The 20,012-nt window shown below is 38.9% G+C and overlaps 2 protein-coding genes across 3 annotated transcripts in view; one reads left to right on the top strand and one right to left on the bottom strand.

Annotated features, from left to right (window-relative positions):
• The window catches only part of LOC107091051 (thyrotroph embryonic factor-like), a 14,654-nt gene extending 4,148 nt beyond the window's left edge, over positions 1-10,506 (top strand). Inside the window, exons 1-5 of one of the 2 annotated variants that reach the window (XM_015384771.1) lie at positions 3,186-3,514; positions 5,805-6,188; positions 6,623-6,843; positions 7,791-8,002; positions 10,013-10,506. In XM_015384771.1, coding sequence (XP_015240257.1) covers positions 3,394-3,514; positions 5,805-6,188; positions 6,623-6,843; positions 7,791-8,002; positions 10,013-10,034 — 960 coding nt within the window. In that variant the 5' untranslated portion in view covers positions 3,186-3,393 and the 3' untranslated portion in view covers positions 10,035-10,506. Of the gene's footprint in view, positions 1-3,185; positions 3,515-5,804; positions 6,189-6,622; positions 6,844-7,790; positions 8,003-10,012 lie in introns of those variants that run through there. The other variant, XM_015384772.1, reaches the window with a different exon arrangement.
• A 4,812-nt stretch (positions 10,507-15,318) lies between these two features.
• On the bottom strand, positions 15,319-17,647 carry phf5a (PHD finger protein 5A). The gene is made up of 4 exons (XM_015384760.1): positions 17,517-17,647; positions 17,163-17,186; positions 15,531-15,697; positions 15,319-15,448 (listed from the first exon to the last, which is right to left on the bottom strand). The coding sequence occupies exons 1-4, from the start codon at positions 17,566-17,568 to the stop codon at positions 15,359-15,361; spliced, it is 333 nt and encodes a 110-aa protein (XP_015240246.1). The 5' UTR covers positions 17,569-17,647; the 3' UTR covers positions 15,319-15,358.
• Positions 17,648-20,012: the final 2,365 nt, after the last annotated feature.

Consider the following 20,012-nt stretch of genomic DNA (forward strand, 5'->3'; position numbering starts at 1 on the left):
TTTAAGGCCGATACAGGCCGATACCGATAGGGGGCCGATTATATCGTGCATCCCTAATACATATACATATTAGTTCAAAATTTATATAAAAATAAAGGGAACATATAAAACAACAAATAACATTAATCAAATCAAACTTTTGATAAATCAAACTGTCCACTTGGGAAGCAAAATTTATTGTATATCAATTTCACATGCTGTTGTGCAAATGGAAAAGTCAGCAGGTGGAAATTATTAGCTAGACACAATCCATAAAGTGGTTCTGCAGGTGGGGACTACAGACCACTTCTCAGTACCTATGCTTTCCTATTGATGCTTTGGTCATTTTTGATTGTTGGCGGTGCTTTCACACTGGAGGTAACATGAGACAGACTCTACAACCCACACAAGGGGCTCAGGTAGTGCAGCTCATCCAGAATGGCAAATCAATGCCAGCTGTGGCAAGAAGGTTAGCTGTGTCTGTCAGCGTAGTGTCCACAAGCTGGATGTGCTACCAGGATACAGGCCAATGAATAACATGTAGAGGAGAGCATAGGAGGGCAACAGCAGGAACACTACCTCCGCCTTTGTGCGAGGAGGAACAGGAGGAGCACTGCCAGAGCTCTGCAAAATGACATCCTACAGACCACAAATGTGCATTTGTCTGCACAAACGCTTGGAAGCCGACTCCGTGAGGATGATATGAAGGCAAATTCGCCACTGGCGCCCTGTGCTACAGGAGCACATGTGACATATATGTCAGAGTCTGGAGATACCTTGGAGAGCAATCTGTTGCCTGCAACATCCTTCAGCATAACCAGTTTTGGGACTGGGTCAGTAATGGTGTGGTGTGACATTTTTTTGGACGGATGCACAGCCCTCCAAGAGCTCGCCAGAGGTAGCATGACTGCCATTAGGTACCAAGATTAAATCCTCAGACCCCTTGTGAGACCATATGCTGATGCGGTTGGCCCTGGGTTCCTCCCAACGCAGGACAATGCCAGACCTCATGTGGATGAAGCAGTTCCTAAGGCATTGAAGCTATGGACTGGTCCGCCATTCTTCAGACCTGAATCCAACGTCATGTCTCGATACGTCCATCAGTCACGTTGAACCACGGATTGTCAAGGAGTTGGCGAATATGGAGCAGATCCCTCAGGAGACCGTCCACCACCTCATCAGGAGCATGTCCAGGTGTTGTAAGGCGGTCATTCAGGCATGTGGAGGCAACAAGCAATACTGAGGACATTACATCAACGTTGGATCAGCCTGTATTGTCATTTTCCACTGTATTTTTGTGTGAATCCAAATCGAGGCCTGCATTGGTTAATAAATTGGATTTCCAATGACGTTTGTGTGATTTATTTATTTTTTTGTCGGCACATTCAACTTTGTACAGAACAAAGTATTCATTAAGAATATTAAATTCATTCAGATCTTATGTCAAGTCAGATCAGGGGGGGATTTACCATTAGGCAATACTAGGCAGTTGCCTAGGGGCCCAGGTTCCTGGGTATAGATAATACAACTATTCCTTATTTGTGCACACTAATTATGTTTCTGATAAAACCCTTTGGCTAAAATGCCATCAGAACGCTTATAATAAGTGTGTCTCAGCGAAAAGGGAAAAATGGAGAATAGATAAGCAGAAGATCATGGGTTGTCTACAGTGAATAGGACTGTTATTTACTTTTGCTGTCGCCTTTTTTGAAACACAGGAAGGAGCAATCAGCTAAGTGAGCTTAGTGCTTGGAAAAAAACTTTCATTCCTTTAGAGACAGCATGAAAAGTCAGCTGAGTACAAAACGTAGAAAGGAAAACAACGAGAAAAGGGACAAGAAGAGAGGGACACAACCTAGAACAGATAATGGATGTCTATTCTATTAACATTTCTCTATCTGTAGAATGGGTCTGTTTTATGTGTTGTCTTGTCAATTCAGAGGGCCCCCCTTTGCCTAGGAGCTTCAGGCGGGGGTATGGCTACCCCCATCAGGGGATTAAAGCCTCTTTCCCACTGAAATTGTTGGGTTAACATGAGTTATTCAAACCTCCATCGACCATCTTACAATCGGCATATGGCTCCCTTCGTATCGGAAAAAGTAAAATAAAAACACTGATCTGACTCAGGGGCAGATTCAGGAAATTTGGGGCCCTATGCACCAGACACAAATAGAAATGGTAAAAAGGACTTTTCCACGCTACACTGCAAGGAAACTTGTGCAGTTGTGGTGTACAGTTTTCTCTTTATCTAGTCCCGAAGCAGCCCTTTCCATAGCTATAGATTGGTTATTTCTAATCTGTTTATTTATACGGGGCAAGATGTTTCTATATTTTAGCCTTCTCATACAAGTTCATTTTGTCTGATAAGAGATTAACACGAAACATTTTCTTAACAAAAGAAAAGCTGTATGTGTTTATCAGATCAAGTACTACGCAAATTATTTGTGTTGGTGCTTTCAATTGGAAAGAAATGCAAAGGGCAAAACAGCTTACAGGCATTATTGCATGTTTATAATCATCTCAGTAACCCAGTCCTGTTAATTACATGTCCTGTATGGCCTCTGGACAGGGTGTGCGGATCCTTTGCCCTTGTGTCTGCTCAGCTCCGCTTCAGGGGAAATTGACACCTGAAGGTGATGCACAGGCATGTCAAACACCGCGGCCGCCCTTTTATCACACCCCATGCATGTGAGCGAAAGATACTGAGCTGCAGGACGATATGTAAGCGCGGCATGCACGTGCGTCCCCACGTGAGCACTGCTGCACACTTAAAAGGCAACGATATGTTTTTAATATGTGCGCAACATGTTTTAGTTCAGACCTTTGCTGCCTTTCATGCTTTGAATGTATTTGTGAAATTAAATTAAAAAAAAATTGACCTTTCAAATTAAAAAAATATAAATAAAAGTACCTACAGACTAATATGTTTGTTTAAAATGTGCATGTATCAATTATTAATTAGATTGGGTTTAATTTTTAAAATGCGGCATGTTTTGATGGAAAAAAACTCTTTGTGCCGAGTCTTTTTGTTTTTTTCTGAGTTCAGTGAAACATATATAACACGGTCAACCAATGAGAGTGCAGCTGCTGCCTTGGAGCCCCGCCCACCCTCTCATGTATGCCAACATTAATGAGATGCGCCCCCGCGCGCCAATCGAATCGATGCAACGCGGCCATTTTTAATTAGAAGGCGTAGTTTGATCCGAACAGCAAAACCTGAAAACCCATTTCTGTTTTTTTAGAGGAAGTGGGATTAAAGAAGCGAGCTTTGTTCGATCTGTTGTTTGTGGGACTTTCCGGGCTTTTAATTAGCCGATAAGTTATAATAAATAATCGTGCAGCAGCTTTACTGGAACCCGCAGAGAGTCCGCGTGCTTTGCTTCCTTAGTCGTGAACAACAAGGGAGAAGTAAACATGTCGGTGGAACCGATTCACATCAAGCTGGAGGCGGCTGGAGAGCCTCCCAGCTCGTTCCCGGTGGTTCTAAAGAAAATCATGGAAATGCCTCCGCCGAACATTCTGGACGGAGATGACGGTAAGAAAAGGAACAGGAGGAGAGAATCTGTCAAAAAAAAGAGAGAGAGAGAGAACTCAAACAATTGAAGAGGAAAAGCCGCGATAACGCGATTAGCTGCCATCATTTTATCTTTTTTAGCTTTAATTAGGAGGATCTAAACCTCCTGTGTATAGCGGGGCCTCCGTGTTCCACTCTGTGCTCTAGATGTTTCTAGGTCCCGCCCCGTGAACCAAATGTGGTTAAGCTGACGCAAACATTTTTTAAAGCCTTTTTAGATGACAGGTTTGACAGAACTTTCAGATTTCTGGTATTTGTTTTTTATTTCGTTTTCTCGCGAGATTTGCCCCTGGCGTTGTTTTGTTCAATGCGACCTGCGGAGCCTTAGAGGACATGGAGTCAGAGGCATCCTGAAGGCCTGCTGTTATTGGTGCTAAGGCTCCTCATGGTTAAAGGCTGCGGTGGATGAGGAGCTGGGACGTCCTGTAACGTTTGGGAAGCGGGGTATTTTAGGTCCTTTGATGGGGTGGGGGCTCCTTACTGGATGCCTGATGGCTTCTTCTCCTACTAAAACATAAAAGTAAACGTTTTGAGCTTTGGTTTTAAATAATGTTTGCTATTTTTTATATGTATTGGGGAAAATGGGCTTCTGCCCAGGACGACATGTTCCTGGGGTGTACCACCGATATAATGAAGCACAGAGTCACCTGAGGCATCTAACCAGGCATTAATGCCTGATCGGTGATGAAAACAGACATCAAGGCTTGAAGCATGTTTCAATCATGTGTAATCAGGTTCTGAATCAATATTTAAAGCTCATGCCAAAACATTGCCTCTGATAGATGTTGGCAATAAAGAGGTTAATATATAAGCTTAATATATTTGAACAATCTGCAAAGATTCCCTGTCATCCTGGTCGTGGTCAAGGTTAAAACATTTCAGTTTTATGCAAATGGACGTGAGGTTTTCTAGAAGACATTTTTAAATAATGATATTATGGGCAGGGGGGATTTACCATTAGGTGAAATTAGGCAGTTGCCCAGGGTCCCCAGTTCCTGGGGGCATCATAAAATTCTGTTCACAACTATGGTTAATACAACTATTCCTTATTTGTGAACATATTGTTCAGAAAGGTCCAAACAGACAGCAGAAAACCATTGAAGAGAAGTGTTGCCAACTTCGCACTTTAGTTGCTATATTTAGCGCCTTTTCAGACCCCTCTAGCACTTTGATTTCAAAAAAGCGCCTAGCGCCAAATCTAGTGACTTTTTTCTGCTACATGAGACTTTGGCAACAACATCTAAAAGCAGCAAACTCTGCTCTCCAGAGCAAGTAGATTGGTAACCCCGCCTCCTGCTCTCCTCTATCTTGTCTGCTGTCATGATTCATGCAGCTATTATTTAAAGCCGGGCATACACTGTGCGATTTTTTTTTTTTTTTTTCAGTCGTTGCAATCAGCTAAGTGAGCTTAGTGCTTGGAAAAAATCTTTCATTCCTTTAGAGACAGCATGAAAAGTCAGCCGAGTACAAAACATAGAGAGGAAAACAAGAAGAGAGGGACAAAACCTAGAACAGATGTCTATTCTATTAACATTTCTCTATCTGTAGAATGGGTCTGTTTTATGTGTTGTCTTCTCCATTCAGAGGCCCCCTGCCTGTCTTTGCCTAGGGCACTGAAGTAACAACTGTTACCTGTTGTTCTTAACTGTTAACTTTTACAATGATCAGGACTCCTATTTCATGTAAACAGAATTAGCTGCGTTCCACCCTCTGAATACTTTTCGGTAAGGCGTACATGAATTGCATAGCCCCCCCGACAACATTTAGCGTCATTATAAACTACATTCCCATTTCTGAGATGCCTTCATGATGAATAACTGACTGTTGAGCCTCCAGGGTTGATTGACGGGCGGCATTTTATCGGTCGTCATCAAAGAAAGCTCCATCTGTGCTAATGGCGCTTTATTAATGACAGAGCTGCCACTGATTAAAGTTACTGTTATTTGGTGATACTTTGAGCTGTTTTTGATGACTCCCACCTGTCAGGTGTCAATATGCCTTCTCTGATTGGCACAAGCATGGAACGGCTCCACCTGAAAAGTTAACCTGAGCGCTTATCAGTTTGATCTTCTGAACTATGGGGGATTTTTCTTCTCATCCACCTAGAGGCAAACCTGAAGTAGCCTTTTTTTGCACTGAAAAGAGACATACATTTGCATTAATGGTACAATGGTAAATTTTAGTGGTTTAGAAACTTTAATTTTATTTGTGTGTATTTACAGTGTAGTTTACCACATGTTCTCCTTTTCAGACACAGATAAGGAGAAGCTTGGTCTCGGAGGTAATGCCGACCTGGCAGGAGGAGGAAGCGACATGGGTCCTTCAGCCGCTCTGACCCCCGCCATCTGGGAGAAAACCATTCCCTACGATGGTGAGAGCTTCCATCTGGAGTACATGGACCTGGAGGAGTTCCTCATGGAGAACGGGATCCCAATATCAACTGACGACGCCTCCCTAAAGGAAAGCCCAGCAGTAAACGCTGCCAAAACCGAGAAAGTAAAGAGCTCTGCACAGACCAAGCCAGCTGGTGGCGCTCCCGTCACCCTGCTGCCTATTCCAGAGCTGGAAAGGTGTGAGGAGGAAGTGGTGATCATCACAAAGAGTGATTCAGACGTTACCTGTGATGTCAGCACAGGTGAGCAGGAAACAGTGCAGAGACTTTTACAGTAAAGTGAGGCAATATTATCCCTAAACAAGCTCATTAGGTTGAATTTGCTGGCTTACATTTCACATTTTCTTTCTTTTTTCACTTATTTTATGTACACTGGTGTAGCTTTGAGTTTAAAATCTTAGTAATAATTTGGTGTGTTCATAGATGCATAAAATAGAAATGCATTGGGATGCCTGCTCTTTAAACACTGCATTGACAATAGAGTGGGAAATAGTTGGCTGGGTGGCAGCAACAGACTCTGCTGCAAGGTGGAGTTTACAGCAGGATTATTATGGGGAATAAAGATCTGTTTTAGTTTAGGTTGCTTTAAATTGTCAGTTTGGTTGAATAGTTTTTTATCAACTCACCCTGCAGCCATCTGATATGTAAACTTTGGATATTTTCCCACCTGTGCTTAGAGGTGACCACCTCGCAGGAAAGGGCGACCCCCGACCCCATTGACCCAGACGAGATCGAAGTCGACGTGAACTACGAGCCGGACCCCACAGACCTGGTCCTGTCCAGCGTTCCTGGAGGCGAACTGTTCGACCCGCGCAAACACAAGTTCAGCGAGGAGGAGCTGAAGCCTCAGCCTATGATTAAAAAGGCCAAGAAAGTGTTTGTCCCTGAAGAACAGAAGGTAAGAACGGGGCGGAGATGAAGCTGGTTGGGTTCAACTCATGGCTGCTTTAGATCACGCCTTTAAGGCCACCTTTCAATCTGTGCTGTTAAACAGTTTGACCTGCAGATAAGTGGATTCTGATTCCTTCAGCCTTTTAAGAAACTAACATTTTAGCCCCATGACTCCTAAATCTGAGGTCCAAACTGGTATGCTGTCAGAATCTAGAGGAAGACCGGTCCTTTTAGTGTTAACAGCTGCTTCAAATGAGGCCAAACCTGGAAGGAATAGATCTAGCACCCCTAGTGGCTGAAAGTAACACAGCATTGCTTTAACGCTGAACTTTCCAGAAAGCTGCAAAACTATCACATCTGGTGTAAACCTCTGCCTAAGTAGCTGTAGTTAATTCGCCTTTTAAATCCTCACTTTAAGTATTAAAGGAAAAGCACGGTCAGCATTGAATAATCAATTGATAATCATCTATACCTAAAGTGTCAATAAAAAAGAAAAAAAACAACTTTCACTTTTCGCTGCATTGGAAAATTTTTTTCTTCAAAACAGCAAAACCTGAGTTTTGATTTGCTCAGACATGGAGCAGCTTTTTCCTGTAAAACTCCTCGATGACCAAACTTTAGAACCGAACTGACATTTTTGGCTCAAAGATTCCTACAACGATGCATTCAAAGTGAAATCTTCTCACTAAAGTGTTGATTAGATTAGTCAGGGCTTTTCTAACTTGTTAGTCCTATGAAGTGGAGTCCCCTGACTCACTGTGACTCAGCAGTTTCCAGGCATTGACATTTTTGTCCTCAGTCCCCCAGAGAAAACAGATCTTTGTTTAGAACCAGAAAGGAGACTGGCTGTCTGCCATCCTACTTCCAGACAGAATCAGATCTAATCTGATACGCTCTGATTACATGCCAGACTCTCCTCTAATTCGTTTTATCCTCTCGCTTTATTTTTTCCAGGACGACAAGTACTGGCAGAGGAGGAAGAAGAACAACATGGCTGCCAAACGGTCACGAGACGCTCGCAGATTAAAGGAGAACCAGATCACAGTCAGAGCCGCTTTCCTGGAGCGTGAGAACTCTGCGCTGCGGCAGGAGGTCGCCGAACTGCGGAAGGAGTGCGGCCGATACAAGAACGTCGTGGGTCGCTACGAAGCCAAATACGGACCAATGTAAGGGATCCAGAACGGTCCGATTATCTATCCACTGGGAGGCATAGACAGAATCCTGATGGAGGCAGATACCAAAAACATCCGTACTGCTGAAAGACTTTTCTTTCATCTCATTTCTGTTGAGTTAAACACGGGGCGGGGGTCAGAACCCTGCAGGACGTAGAGGGTGACCTCAGTTAACAGATTTTAAATTTACGGCAATACTCTGAGAGGGAAATGTTTCCTTTGGCTCTTGAGTGACTCTCTGGTTAAGCTTGTTTTGCCATTTTCTCACATGAACCCTCTGCAGCTAACATTTCGCATACGATGCTGAATCTGGGCGAAGTTCAGGTCGAACCAACCAAGTTTATTCCTGTGTGAAGCATTGAGGCTAAAGCCTTAGGTTTTCATCACACCATTCCTGCCAGTAAGCATTTTTCAATAGCAGCACGGTCCCTCCCCCACCCGTTTCTGCACACAGCTAGCTGAAAGAGGGCTTCCACACAGAGCGTTACAGAAAACCAGAGGTAGTTTGGGCAGGCTACTCTTGCAGATAGCCTGACTAAAGCCTCTGTCCTACTGAAATTTAATTTATTTAATACTTTTTTTTTTTATTTCAGTTAGCAAAATTGCTTCTTTGCTGCAACAATAATGCAACAAGATTCTCTCAATAAAACAAAAGTATAAAACTCTGTAATAAGCACTTGAAAACTACAGTTAAAGTTAGAAAGTTTTTATTCTGCTTTGGCATTTGTATAAAAAAAGACAAAACATCAGTGAAAATGTAGGTTTTAACTTTTTGTAAGATATATTTAAGGCATCAAGGGATTATTTGCTGCTTATTGTAGTAAAATGAAGCAAATTGGTCTGTATGGTTGTATAATTTGATTAAAAGCTGCATTCTGGCCCATGTTTTGTGTTGTGGAGCTGCACAATAGATTCAAAGGAAAGCTGAGGGGTGCATGTGGGAAACTGGTTTGATTTTGTTCACATAAACGTGCAAAAAGACCTGACAAGTTGCCTTTTTTTTTGAGTATTTAAAAATCTTGACATCTGGATGAGACTGTAAACGATATTATGGTTGATTCACTTTTTAGGTCATAATAAACGGACTTATGCTACGTTAAGACCGCTCACGCTAGAGGCAGCAGAAGCAGCAGGTTTACATGCAAAGTCATTGGTTGAAGCGGATCAAGGTGCAGCAAAAGTTCCTACAGCATGTTTTGAGCAGCAGGAGCACAGCGTTATGAGCTTCTGGCGCTCTTTGAAAGCAGCTGCTGCTGGAGTTGGAAAAATTTTAACTTTTGCTGCTGCACGTGCCACATCAACCAATCAGAGAAGCTGATCTGGGAGCTGGCAGGGAGACGGACACAGCACTGCTGATGCAGAGCGCTATGATCACTCCTCTGAAACAGTTTATTAACGCCTAAATTAACTTGAAATGTAGAAACCTGCCAGCAAAATATGTTAGATTTTATTATTCTGGTGGCTGCAGTTTGGATTATGTGAAAAACGCCTCCAGCCGCCGCGAACAGACCAGGCCAGAGGCTGAACGGGATTCCCAGTAACAGCTCACCGCTGGTATGTGGGGGTCTGAGTGGCTTTGACAGTTCATCCAGATTACCATCCTGCATTCAAATATTATTTCTCTGACTGCACAGACCATGTTTTAAGGTGGACTTCCTCACTTCAAGATGTATATAAACTACTTTTTACACACTGATCACAGCAAATGTAGCAAAGCTGCTCTCTGCCATCTAACACAGGAACATCAGACGCATCTGGACACACTTTATTGGACGTCTGACCTTAATTTGCACCAAAAACGAAGCAGCAGAAGCTTCTTTGCTGCTTCCAGTGTGTGCGGTCTGAACTTAGCAAAACTTTTTTTAAATTTAACAGGATTCCAGCTGGTAAAACATTACTTCATCCAGTAGGTGGCGCTCTGATCCCCAAAGCAGACTGCTGTTTGATTTCTGCCACCATCTTTGTTTTTCCCTCTCATTCATCCCTGTTCTCTTCTCTTTCAAGTGCGGTGCCAGATGACGAGTAGACATCACTTGATTTATTCATTTATTTTACTCTGATGAATCAATAAATCAAAGCGCTGGCTGTGGCACGCAAGAATCGATCCCATGACGTCGAAGGCAGGATGTGACATTGCCATGGAGATGTAAAATGTTAAGATATCATCTTTTTTTTTTTTATTTGTTTCCACCTTTAATGGATGAGGTGAATGTAGGTGGATAAGTGCTTCTTTAGCGCTCCTTTGTTGTTGGGGTGCTCTTATTACTATTATGTTTTGTTTTGTACGATTGTTGCCTGAAAGAGATCATATCGTGACTTTTAGGTTTTTAAGTGCATCCTTTGAAGTTTTGGCAGTCGATGCCCTGGTTTAGATTAGATTAGATGTCTCAGAGACCAGATTGTTCTGAGGATCTGGGCTCATCTTTAAATCAATCTGACTGTGACTCTTCCAGTAATCAAGCTTCAGGGGATTTCAGTGACACAGCAAAAAAAGAAAAGCTGTGCATCATCACTCCGGAGACGAAGTGCTCTGTTCGTCTGTTTCTGGGCGTCTGCAGGATGTCCGTTTTAACTCATCTGCTTCCTGCGTTAATGTGTCGACTCTGTAGCAGGTTTGAGGGGAAAAAATGTATAAACTATATATTCACCGATGTTAGGTTTCTGTCCATACATGTTAGAGCGAATGAGCTCCATCAGCTGAAAGGTCTCTCTGCTATCTGGCCTGTAAATCCAAAGTGTCTTGGACGTCTAAAGCCATTTCAATGCAGCCCTCAGTCTAGCAGTTTACAGCCCGGATCTCACCCTCCCTCAGGTTCACCCACTTTCCGCCCATAAAAAGGGAAAGAGGTGTTTTGCTTCTTTATTAAGATGCTGTGCTTCCATCCACCCGTGGTTTGATCCATCAGATTAGTTCAATTCCTTTTCTTTTAGTTGAAATGTGAAGAATGTAATTAAAATCATATTTTAGATAAAAATCAATTTATTTAAAATTCATAACAGGGGAATATTCCAGGTCAATTAAACTCCACATTTATCAGTCATACGCAGCATTATTTTCAACAGTCTTTTTTTTTTATCACTTTTTTTGGGGGGTTTTCTGATAAACAATAATGGGCTTTCAGACTTTTTTATTTTATTATTTTCTATAGAGTCTTGTTCTGTAAAAGAGGCAGCATCTGCCTTTTTCTTTAAAACAGGTCAAATTCCTAACTTCCTGGTTACGTCTTTTTGTATTTCTTTAAAAAAAAATAAAAACAACCTTAATGGCATTTTGAGTGTAAACCTGTCCTGTGTTTGTTTGTATGTATATATTATGCAAAATTAAAGCCTTGTTGACACGAGTATGGGGCTTTTGTTTGTTTCTCTGTACTTTAAATTATATTTAAGCAGCAGGTGTCTGCAGCCTCCACAGTTAGAAGAGCCATTTTTGCAACTTTAAATCACCTTTTTTAAAATTGAAATTCAATATTGATTAATATCTACTTTACATAATTTGTCATTTTCAAAGCAACATTCAATACAAAATTAGTTCTGTTTATTCCCAAAGGGAAATGGAACATAGAAACTCATTAGATTTTTTCCTTCTTCCTTAGTTTAAGGTTTAACAGAAAAAAACTAAACTTTTACAAAAAGAAAAGGATATTTTTGGTCAGAGGTGGATGATGGATGATCCAGGTCCAGAGAGTAAAAGGCCTGCCATGTTTTCCTTCTTCCTTTTTATTTAACCAGGTGATTAATCTGTGAGGAACTGGAAATAATCTCTCTACAGACTTTTTACTTTCTGGACCTGGATTATCCACCTCTGTCCTTTGTCTGTGGAATATAAGCAAAAAAAAAAAAAAACCTTTCTAACCTAGTGACTGAGTTCTCATGGGTCCTTGAATTTGTTGAAAATTCTTCAATGTCCTGGAAAGTTTTTGAAAACGTCCAGTTCCCCAAAGTTTCACAGCATGTTTGCTGAAAATTGTTTTTTTTAAAACCTGAAATCAGGGAAACCGGGTTTTCCGTCTCGCTGTCTGTTACCATAGCAACATTCTCTAAAAGCTAAGCTGCTCAGCAGCAGTGTCCTCTGTCTCTGGTCACGTTTTATTTAATGATCTATTACAGTTTAGTCATAGTTTTGTATGATCAATAAAAATGAAATCCTTTATTAGGTCCATCAGAGACATAGGGTGTTAAAACACAAACCTAGCAGGGTCAAATAAAAGTGAGCGGCATACTATTTCTTTTGTTAAAAAAAACAAAAATTAATTTACTAAAATGTGTTCTTTGTTTCTAACGTAATTTAAATTAATCACACCATATTTTTATAACACATTTTCAAAGACAAACTCTTATGTTTCCATTCTTAGACATATCCAGATATTGTGGATATGAAATTGGTCTAAAAAATATACTGATATGATGGTACGTTTTTAATCCATTTTATTTGAAAATCTTCAATGCCAATCTGTTTTTTTTTTTTGTTTTTTTATTTAATTAGCGTTTTATTTTATAGAAATTGTCTAATGATTAAGCCATAGAAGTATCCAAATATCACTTGAGGCCATTTAATTTGAGCATTTCTAATTTCTACTTTATTGATCAAACCAGTGTTTTTAATTTTTTACAATTATAAAATATATATCAATAGTAGTATTCTAGTATGTTATTAATTATAGGATTTAAAAATCTAACTTGTAATAGTATATTGATATAAAAAAACCAAGGACTTCTTCAGAACACAACTTTGAGTCTCTTGCCTTTAAATGTCTCAGTAAACAGGACGACTCCGCCATGGCTGACAGCTCACTGAAAGTCTTTTTTTTTTTTTTTCTTTTGTAAGTCTGTTTTTTCAACTTTAAAGGTTCTTAAAACCAAGAACATCTAACCATTGTCAGTTATATAGTCAGTTATAAAGGTATGACAGATTTTAAGCTTAATGCAGGGTCAATATTCTGTTAAACAACTGCAACAACAATGGAAAGAGAACATTTTCTGAGAGTTTTTTTTTTTTTACTTTTTAAGCCAAAGATAATGGTGTTTTTTTTTTTTATATGTGCACACACATAAGCCCCCCTGGGTTCACTGAGCACCACTGTGAGCTTCATCAGATGTGCACACTGAGGCCAAACACCAACAATAACGTTGGTATAAATCCTGGATCATAGTAAGTCACATTGGTTATTAAAGGAATAAGAGATTACAGCAGCAATTTTCTTTACTTTACTCATAGTTTAAGTTATTTCATCCAGTTAAATTGAAAAAAATAAATAAATCATGAGATATGAAGCATGCTATGCAAGACTCCAGCTTTGGCCAGTGAGACGATGCATCTTTCAAACCCTTTGGTTCACATTTTGCACAATGAAATGTCAGCTGTAGCTTGTGATTTATTAACACAGTTTTTTTGTGTTTCAACTATAAATGATTTAACACTATAAACATTTCATGATTAGTATCCAGGAATAAGAAAAACGTAATACATGTCAGAAAACATCTGAGTTAAATGATATTTTTCTGTCCTCCTGCAATGATTGTCCAAATATGCCGCTTTAAGAATTTTCTGGATGCTGTTTAGATCTGATTCATTAAATTAAATCTTTCACAATCACCACTGGATGATTAAAATAAAGGACTAATATCCACCTGCTGTGATATCTCCTTCAGCTCCTTATATCTAAGTGCTGCAGCCACCATGTTAGTCTGAGAATTGGCTGATTTATCATGTTTACGTTTTTTCTTCATCAGATAATTGAATTTAGCTTGCAAAAAAGTAACATGGTGCATCATGCAGCACGATGAACAGGCGCATTTTAAACTGTGTGCATGTTGGATACCAGGGCTGTTAGAAACCAGTGAGTTTCAGTGTTCTGGAAGCCCAGAATAGTAAATAATTAACACTGTCACAGATTATTCTTCCTGTTGGATTATTTATTCATGCATCTGTGGCTTTTATTCACTAAATAAGGACATTTTTTAAACTTTTTTGAAGGCCACTGACATTTATTTAAACATGTATCGAAACCCAGCTTATAAATGTATTTATGATTATTATTAAACTGATATGATAGTGATATTTTAAACTAATTAAAGAGTATAGCTTTCACATTCCCAATAAAAGTGTTTTTTTCCCCCTCCATTCTCATGATATATAAATCTTTAAATATTTTTAATTCAGTATTATTCTTGATAAATTACAATATATTATATTAAGATAACAGTGTCGGGATTTAAAACTCAACTTTGAGGCCATTTAGAAAATAACAATACAACTGCTGCCCTCTGCTGGTCAAAAAGCTGAATTGCGCTACTACAAGCTCTAGACTAGTTTTGATATAAAAATGTTTTAAACCTGAAATTAGTAGTCAAACTATGCGTTTTCATTAAGAAAACGAAAAGTTGATCGTCAAAGCAAACAGACCAGGTAATAATCTAAGTTAGGGGTAATAACTTGATAAGCAAGTATTATTTGATGATTCATAGCGATCCGTTTAAGTCCTGTTCTCACCATAACAATATATAACGTGTAGAAGTAGAAATATTGGATGGATTGGATGACAAAACCCAAATTTATCTGCTACTACACCGTATGATGAAGGTGAGGTAAAAAAAAAAAAAAGAAATGAGACTTTTTACATAATTAATCTCCCTTTTCTTTGGAGATGAATTATGTGTTTATGTACTTGCTGATAGTGCTGAATGATTTTGGCAAAATCCAAGTGGAGATTATTTTCAACCAATATTGTGATTTAAATGCAAATTTTCTTTGCACCGAGCACAAGAATGTAGATGTTTCACTCTAGTTTCAGCTTTTTTCATGACCTTGAAGGTTTGCTTCTCCAGACACCATGCAGGACTGACCGTAACCTTTGCGTGAAAATGTTCTTACTTCTATCACACATGGATCTAGACGCTAACATCTCATCTGTTTGGCAGCAAACTAGCTTAATTCATAACTGCCACCCAAAGAGCTGGGCTGATAAGTTTAGTGTCTTACTTTTGTTAAAGGTAATGTGAATAAAAGTCAGCAAGTTTTGCTAAATCTTGATAATACTGATAATGTAATTGATTTACAGCTGAATCTACAATCTCGAACTCCTAAATGTAATCATCCACCAATCTCTACTAGACTACACAGATACAAATGTTATCATGAGAATGTACTTGTTCAGGTTAAGACTTCATATATAATAAAGTTTACCAGTCAGTAAATTGGGACTTTAAATGAATGAAATCCCAGTTTTTAATAACCAAGTAACAACAAATGTACACAGAAATAGAAAAGAACACTTTATTAAAGAAAAAAAAAAAGTTTCTTGGAAGTTTTAGAAAAACTGCAGAACTAAAATCTTGAACTTGAGCATCTCTTCACCTCTTCTTGAAGCCGTACTTCTTCCTTTCATAGAACAGGTCTGTTTTGGAGCTGCCCAAGTTTACAATCTTAGGACATCCATCTCGCTGCACAGAGGAGAAAAAAGGAAGAACAGAAATCAGCTGGATCTAAAAAACCTAAAAGGTCCAGTAGGAGGAGGAAACTCACATCTTTCTCCTGGATGGTGCACTCTTTGCAGTAGTAAGCATCGGACACGCCGGGGCCTCCGCAGATGACGCAGCGTCCCTGATAGGAGCCGTAGTTACACTCGTCACAAATGCGCACCAGCGTGCACGGCCTCACATACGAGTCACAGATGACGCACTTTCCATCGCCTGGAAGAAGGAAAAAAAGATGAAGTGGTGAGAGGCAAAGAGGAGAGAAAACTGGATTAAACAAAACTATTAAACCAATATTCTTCATCTGTTTCTGATATATTTCTCCACCCCCTCTTAAACAGAGGGCATGGTCTGAGTTTCCAGCTCTCAAAAACCTACAAAACAGTGACAGAGTTGATTCGTTCCCACTATCATCTCAATCCTCATCCCCAATGCAGGGGATCAAAACATCTCCCCTGGTCAGCCAGGCCAACAATGACCCTAATGACTCCACTTTACAGAGGCACGGACCAGTTTGGGGTTTTGCAGGCAAACAACCACCTCATTGACTCCCCATTACTAAGGGGTGGACCTGTTCTTTCGGTTCACTTTGCATGTTTTCTAAGCCATAACAAGGCTTCGTTGGGGTACTCTATAAAGCTTGGAACTCAACGCTAATCCAGACATTTTGAATTGAGAAATATTCCTGGATGGGAAACGAAACGTCTTCAACTTGAAAAACAAAGTCCAGTGGATTGTTAAACTTTCTTGGATATTTATTCTCAGCTCAAAAGTTGTTTTTATTCCCATCAACGCTCTCTATCCCTTAGAATTTTAAATGAATAAAAGTACGGCAGTAAGTTGCACAGCAGATCTGTCTACAGTGATCAGGCTTTAGCCAGACAGATAGAAATAATAAATGATGAAAATAAGATTTCTTAATTTAGTATGTTAATAAATCATGGTTTTCCCTTTGACAACAGCACATATCTTCCCCATGGTTTTTGTTTAATTTCTACCATTAATATATATCGAAGGAGACTGATCTTTTTTTAAATCTTTTTTCATTTATAAATACCTGACTATGACAAAAAAAATTATTGTTATTATTAACCCAACATTTCCTAGATATGTAAATCTAACCTTAAATGTCACTGGTCTAGAGGGTCAATAGTCAAAGATACAGGGTTCAAGGACATCTTTCTTGTTCTGTTGTTTTTTGGTTTTATGGATTCACCACAACAGCATCTTTTCCAATCCTTTACTCTAATGACCTTCTTTGTTTTCCAATTACAGCATTTATTCTACTTTAAAGAGCAGGTCTGTCAGGATGGGAGAATCTTCCTACCAATTAGTCACATGCAACATTTTTTTATGCTTCAGGAGTTTGTCTTTAAATAATCCAAATAAACTATTAAATAACATATTTTTTAAAACTATATGTTAAACTACTAACCTTTTTCAGCAATGCACAGTTTTTAGATCTAATCTGTGTGTTTCCTTATATAACAGGTAGCTATCATGACAGTGAAATGCTGCTTCTTTTCTTTCATAAAAAACAAACAAAACTGACTCTGTTGCACAATAATTAAAGCCCTTGACACCCCTGTCCATTTGGGGCAAATGGAATAGAACTAAAAGCAGTAGATTTTATTAAGCATTATTGTTAGTCTGTTTTCCAGCTGAAAATGTCAACACTTACATTTCTCGCAAAGTCTCCCGATAGCTGTGGAATAGAAACAAAGAAGTCAGTTAGATATTTTATTAAAATAAATCCGTAATACATCTATTATAAGTATCACTTTATAAGTCACATAGTATTTTTAAACCCAAAGATTCGTTTGCAAACCTTAGGTGTAGGAGGAACATTAAAAAGAGCCACTTGAGCGTAGAAACTTAAAGGCTAACATCGAAGCTAACAACATTTCCATTGAAATCCATGCTACAAGCATTAGCCTAGCGGGTAATGCTATCTACCGCGAGGCTACAGGAAGACATTTTAAGGAGGCGAGAGTTGCGGATTATTTTATTAATAAGAACATTTAATAAAACATACCGACACCGGCTTGTTTTCGACAGAAGATCAAATCTGGATGATGCTTAGCCATTTTAGGCTAACGTTTACCGAATGGCACCGGTGCGTTTCAACATTAACCTTTCAACTGCGGGTTATGTTTCAGTTTCCGGCATTACCGCCACCTAGCGGCACCAATGCGCCACTACAACTAGAAAACCCCTAAATCTGTGCTAGAAATTTAAATCAGTGCCATATTAATTATGAAAAGGGCCGAAAATAACACATATAATCACGTGAATACATATCGAATAAGAAAATAAATACAAAGAGTAATTAATTTGGCTTTGATTCCATTTTGTTAAAAATTATCAGACCCTGTGTTTATTTAACATGTTTGGACTTATGGATATTTAGAGTGAATGTTAACTTTATAAACTTAAATAAAAAGAAGAAAAAAAAAATTGGCGCCCCAAATGCTGTAACTGCTAAAATTACACCTCAGCTTTACAAGTCTTGAAAGTCTTTATTCGGTACTTTAAAGGGGTTTTGCAGTTTACTGCTTAGGGTGATAATCCAGTTTACATTCACCCTAAGCAGAGCAGACGATCCAATGCTAAAAGAAGTCTCAGAAAACTTAAAAAAAATGTTATGATTGCTTGATGTGCACATGCATGCCTCTGCAATGAAAACAAAAATTCATAAATCTAACTTTCACGGGAGATTTGCCATAAAGAAACATTTGCTTCTCGAGATGTTTGCCAGAAAGAATACAGAAAAAAATAAAACCACAGAGCAGATCAATGGTTTGGGATAAAAAAGGGTATTCCAAGAAAAATATCCTTGACTTATGCAAAGTTTAGGGCATGTCCTAACTTTATCCTCAGCTAAAAAAAACTAATAAATGTGATTTTCATTTTATTCAGAAAAAAAAAGATTAAATATGAAAAATATCTTCTAACAGCCACATACTAATATCAATGCTAAAATTGCTCATATCAATTTAAAAAACAACCTTAAAAACCTGTTTTTGTGATATAGCTTTCAACATAACCAGACTGTCTTTGCCAAAACCCTTATTATTATTGAAACTCTTTTATTGTTATTATATATTTCTTAAAAGGAATGTTTATTGTTTGCTGCCATGTGCAGACATACATTGATTTAGCTGTTTTTTTCTTTTTAAACTGTCTTATAAATAAAGTTGGTACAGTTCAGAATGTTACAATATGTGTCATTTTTTTCCAATATGATTTTATATATGTAGATTATAAGAAAAATCCAATCTGGATTCAGAGTAGCCATAGACTTAGACAACTTATTAGCACAACAGTCAAGAAGTTAAAGTTTGGCTGGATTTGGGTCCAACAACCCAAGTAGACTATAAGTAACATAAAATCTATGCCTCAGAGTCTCAGGTTCAAGTTGATGATCTCAATTTCACAGCAAAATTGTTCAAAATTATGAACAGTTGGAGGATATCAGGGGGCCTACAGACCCGATGTAGATACAAAGGTTACACTATTCCAGAAAATTTGTGGAAGGAAAACATCACGGTGGTGGGCCTCATCAGAGACGACAACGACCAGGACTACAGAAAGGAGGTGGAGCAGCTGGTGGGCTGGTGCAAAGATAACAGTCTGATCCTGAATGTGGAGAAAACAAAGGAGATCCTTGTTGACTTCAGGAAAAATTGGCTTAACCACACTCCACTGCTGCTAGCGCTGCGTGTCTCAAGCCTGTAACATCATCAAAGAACCCTCACCCCCCCACCATGGACTGTTCTCCCTGCTGCCCTTTGGGAAGAGGCTTCGAAGTATTGGATGTAGATCCAGCAGATTCTGCAACAGCTTCTTCCACACTGCCATCAGACATCTGAACTGATGACAACAACTCTAAATCATGTCACAGACTCTGCATCACACTTTTAACACCAAACCACAACACAGCATATTTGCACCATATATATTTAATTCTTTGAACTTCCATATCAATGTGTTTTTTTGCACCATGTTTTTTCTCCCACACTGTTTACATTTGATCACTGCTGCACTTTATGGAATAGAAATGTTCTTCGAGCTGTACTAAATTACATTTTGTTTTGTAAACATTCTGTGTATACAAAATGTCTAAGTCTAGAATTCTGAAAAAACATTTTTTAAAGGCAATTCCACCTAATAATCATGAAACGTATGTAAACTTCCGATTTTAAAGGAAGCAAATAAAAAGGTGTCTGAGGTGTCAAAAGTACTTACATGTTTTACGTAAGTAAAATTATAAATACCTGTGTAGAAATAAGTTATAATAGTACCTAGTTAGTTCCCAGATGTTTGACATTATTTTAAGTAAAAATGTAAAGTGAATTGTGGGCTCTGAATCATACAAAATCACTTTTAAAAACTTAATTATTAACAGTCCAGTTTGCATACCATGTTGGTAGAAAGAACATTAAGAAATATCCATCCATCCATCCATCCATCCATCCATCCATCCATCCATCCATCCATCCATCCATCCATCCATCCATCCATCCATCCA

Source organism: Cyprinodon variegatus, unplaced genomic scaffold (assembly GCF_000732505.1).
Source record: "Cyprinodon variegatus isolate N-32 unplaced genomic scaffold, C_variegatus-1.0 Scaffold322, whole genome shotgun sequence".
NCBI classification, from domain to species: Eukaryota; Metazoa; Chordata; class Actinopteri; order Cyprinodontiformes; family Cyprinodontidae; genus Cyprinodon; species Cyprinodon variegatus.

Excerpts from the sequence above, each read along its gene's own strand:
- phf5a (XM_015384760.1), bottom strand. The coding sequence starts at position 17,568 with ATGGCTAAGCATCATCCAGATTTGATCTTCTGTCGAAAACAAGCCGGT. Across the intron at positions 15,698-17,162 it reads CGGGAGACTTTGCGAGAAAT|GCGATGGAAAGTGCGTCATC; the intron begins GTAAGTGTTGAC and ends TCCTTCTTCCAG. Across the intron at positions 15,449-15,530 it reads GCACCATCCAGGAGAAAGAT|CGAGATGGATGTCCTAAGAT; the intron begins GTGAGTTTCCTC and ends TCCTCTGTGCAG.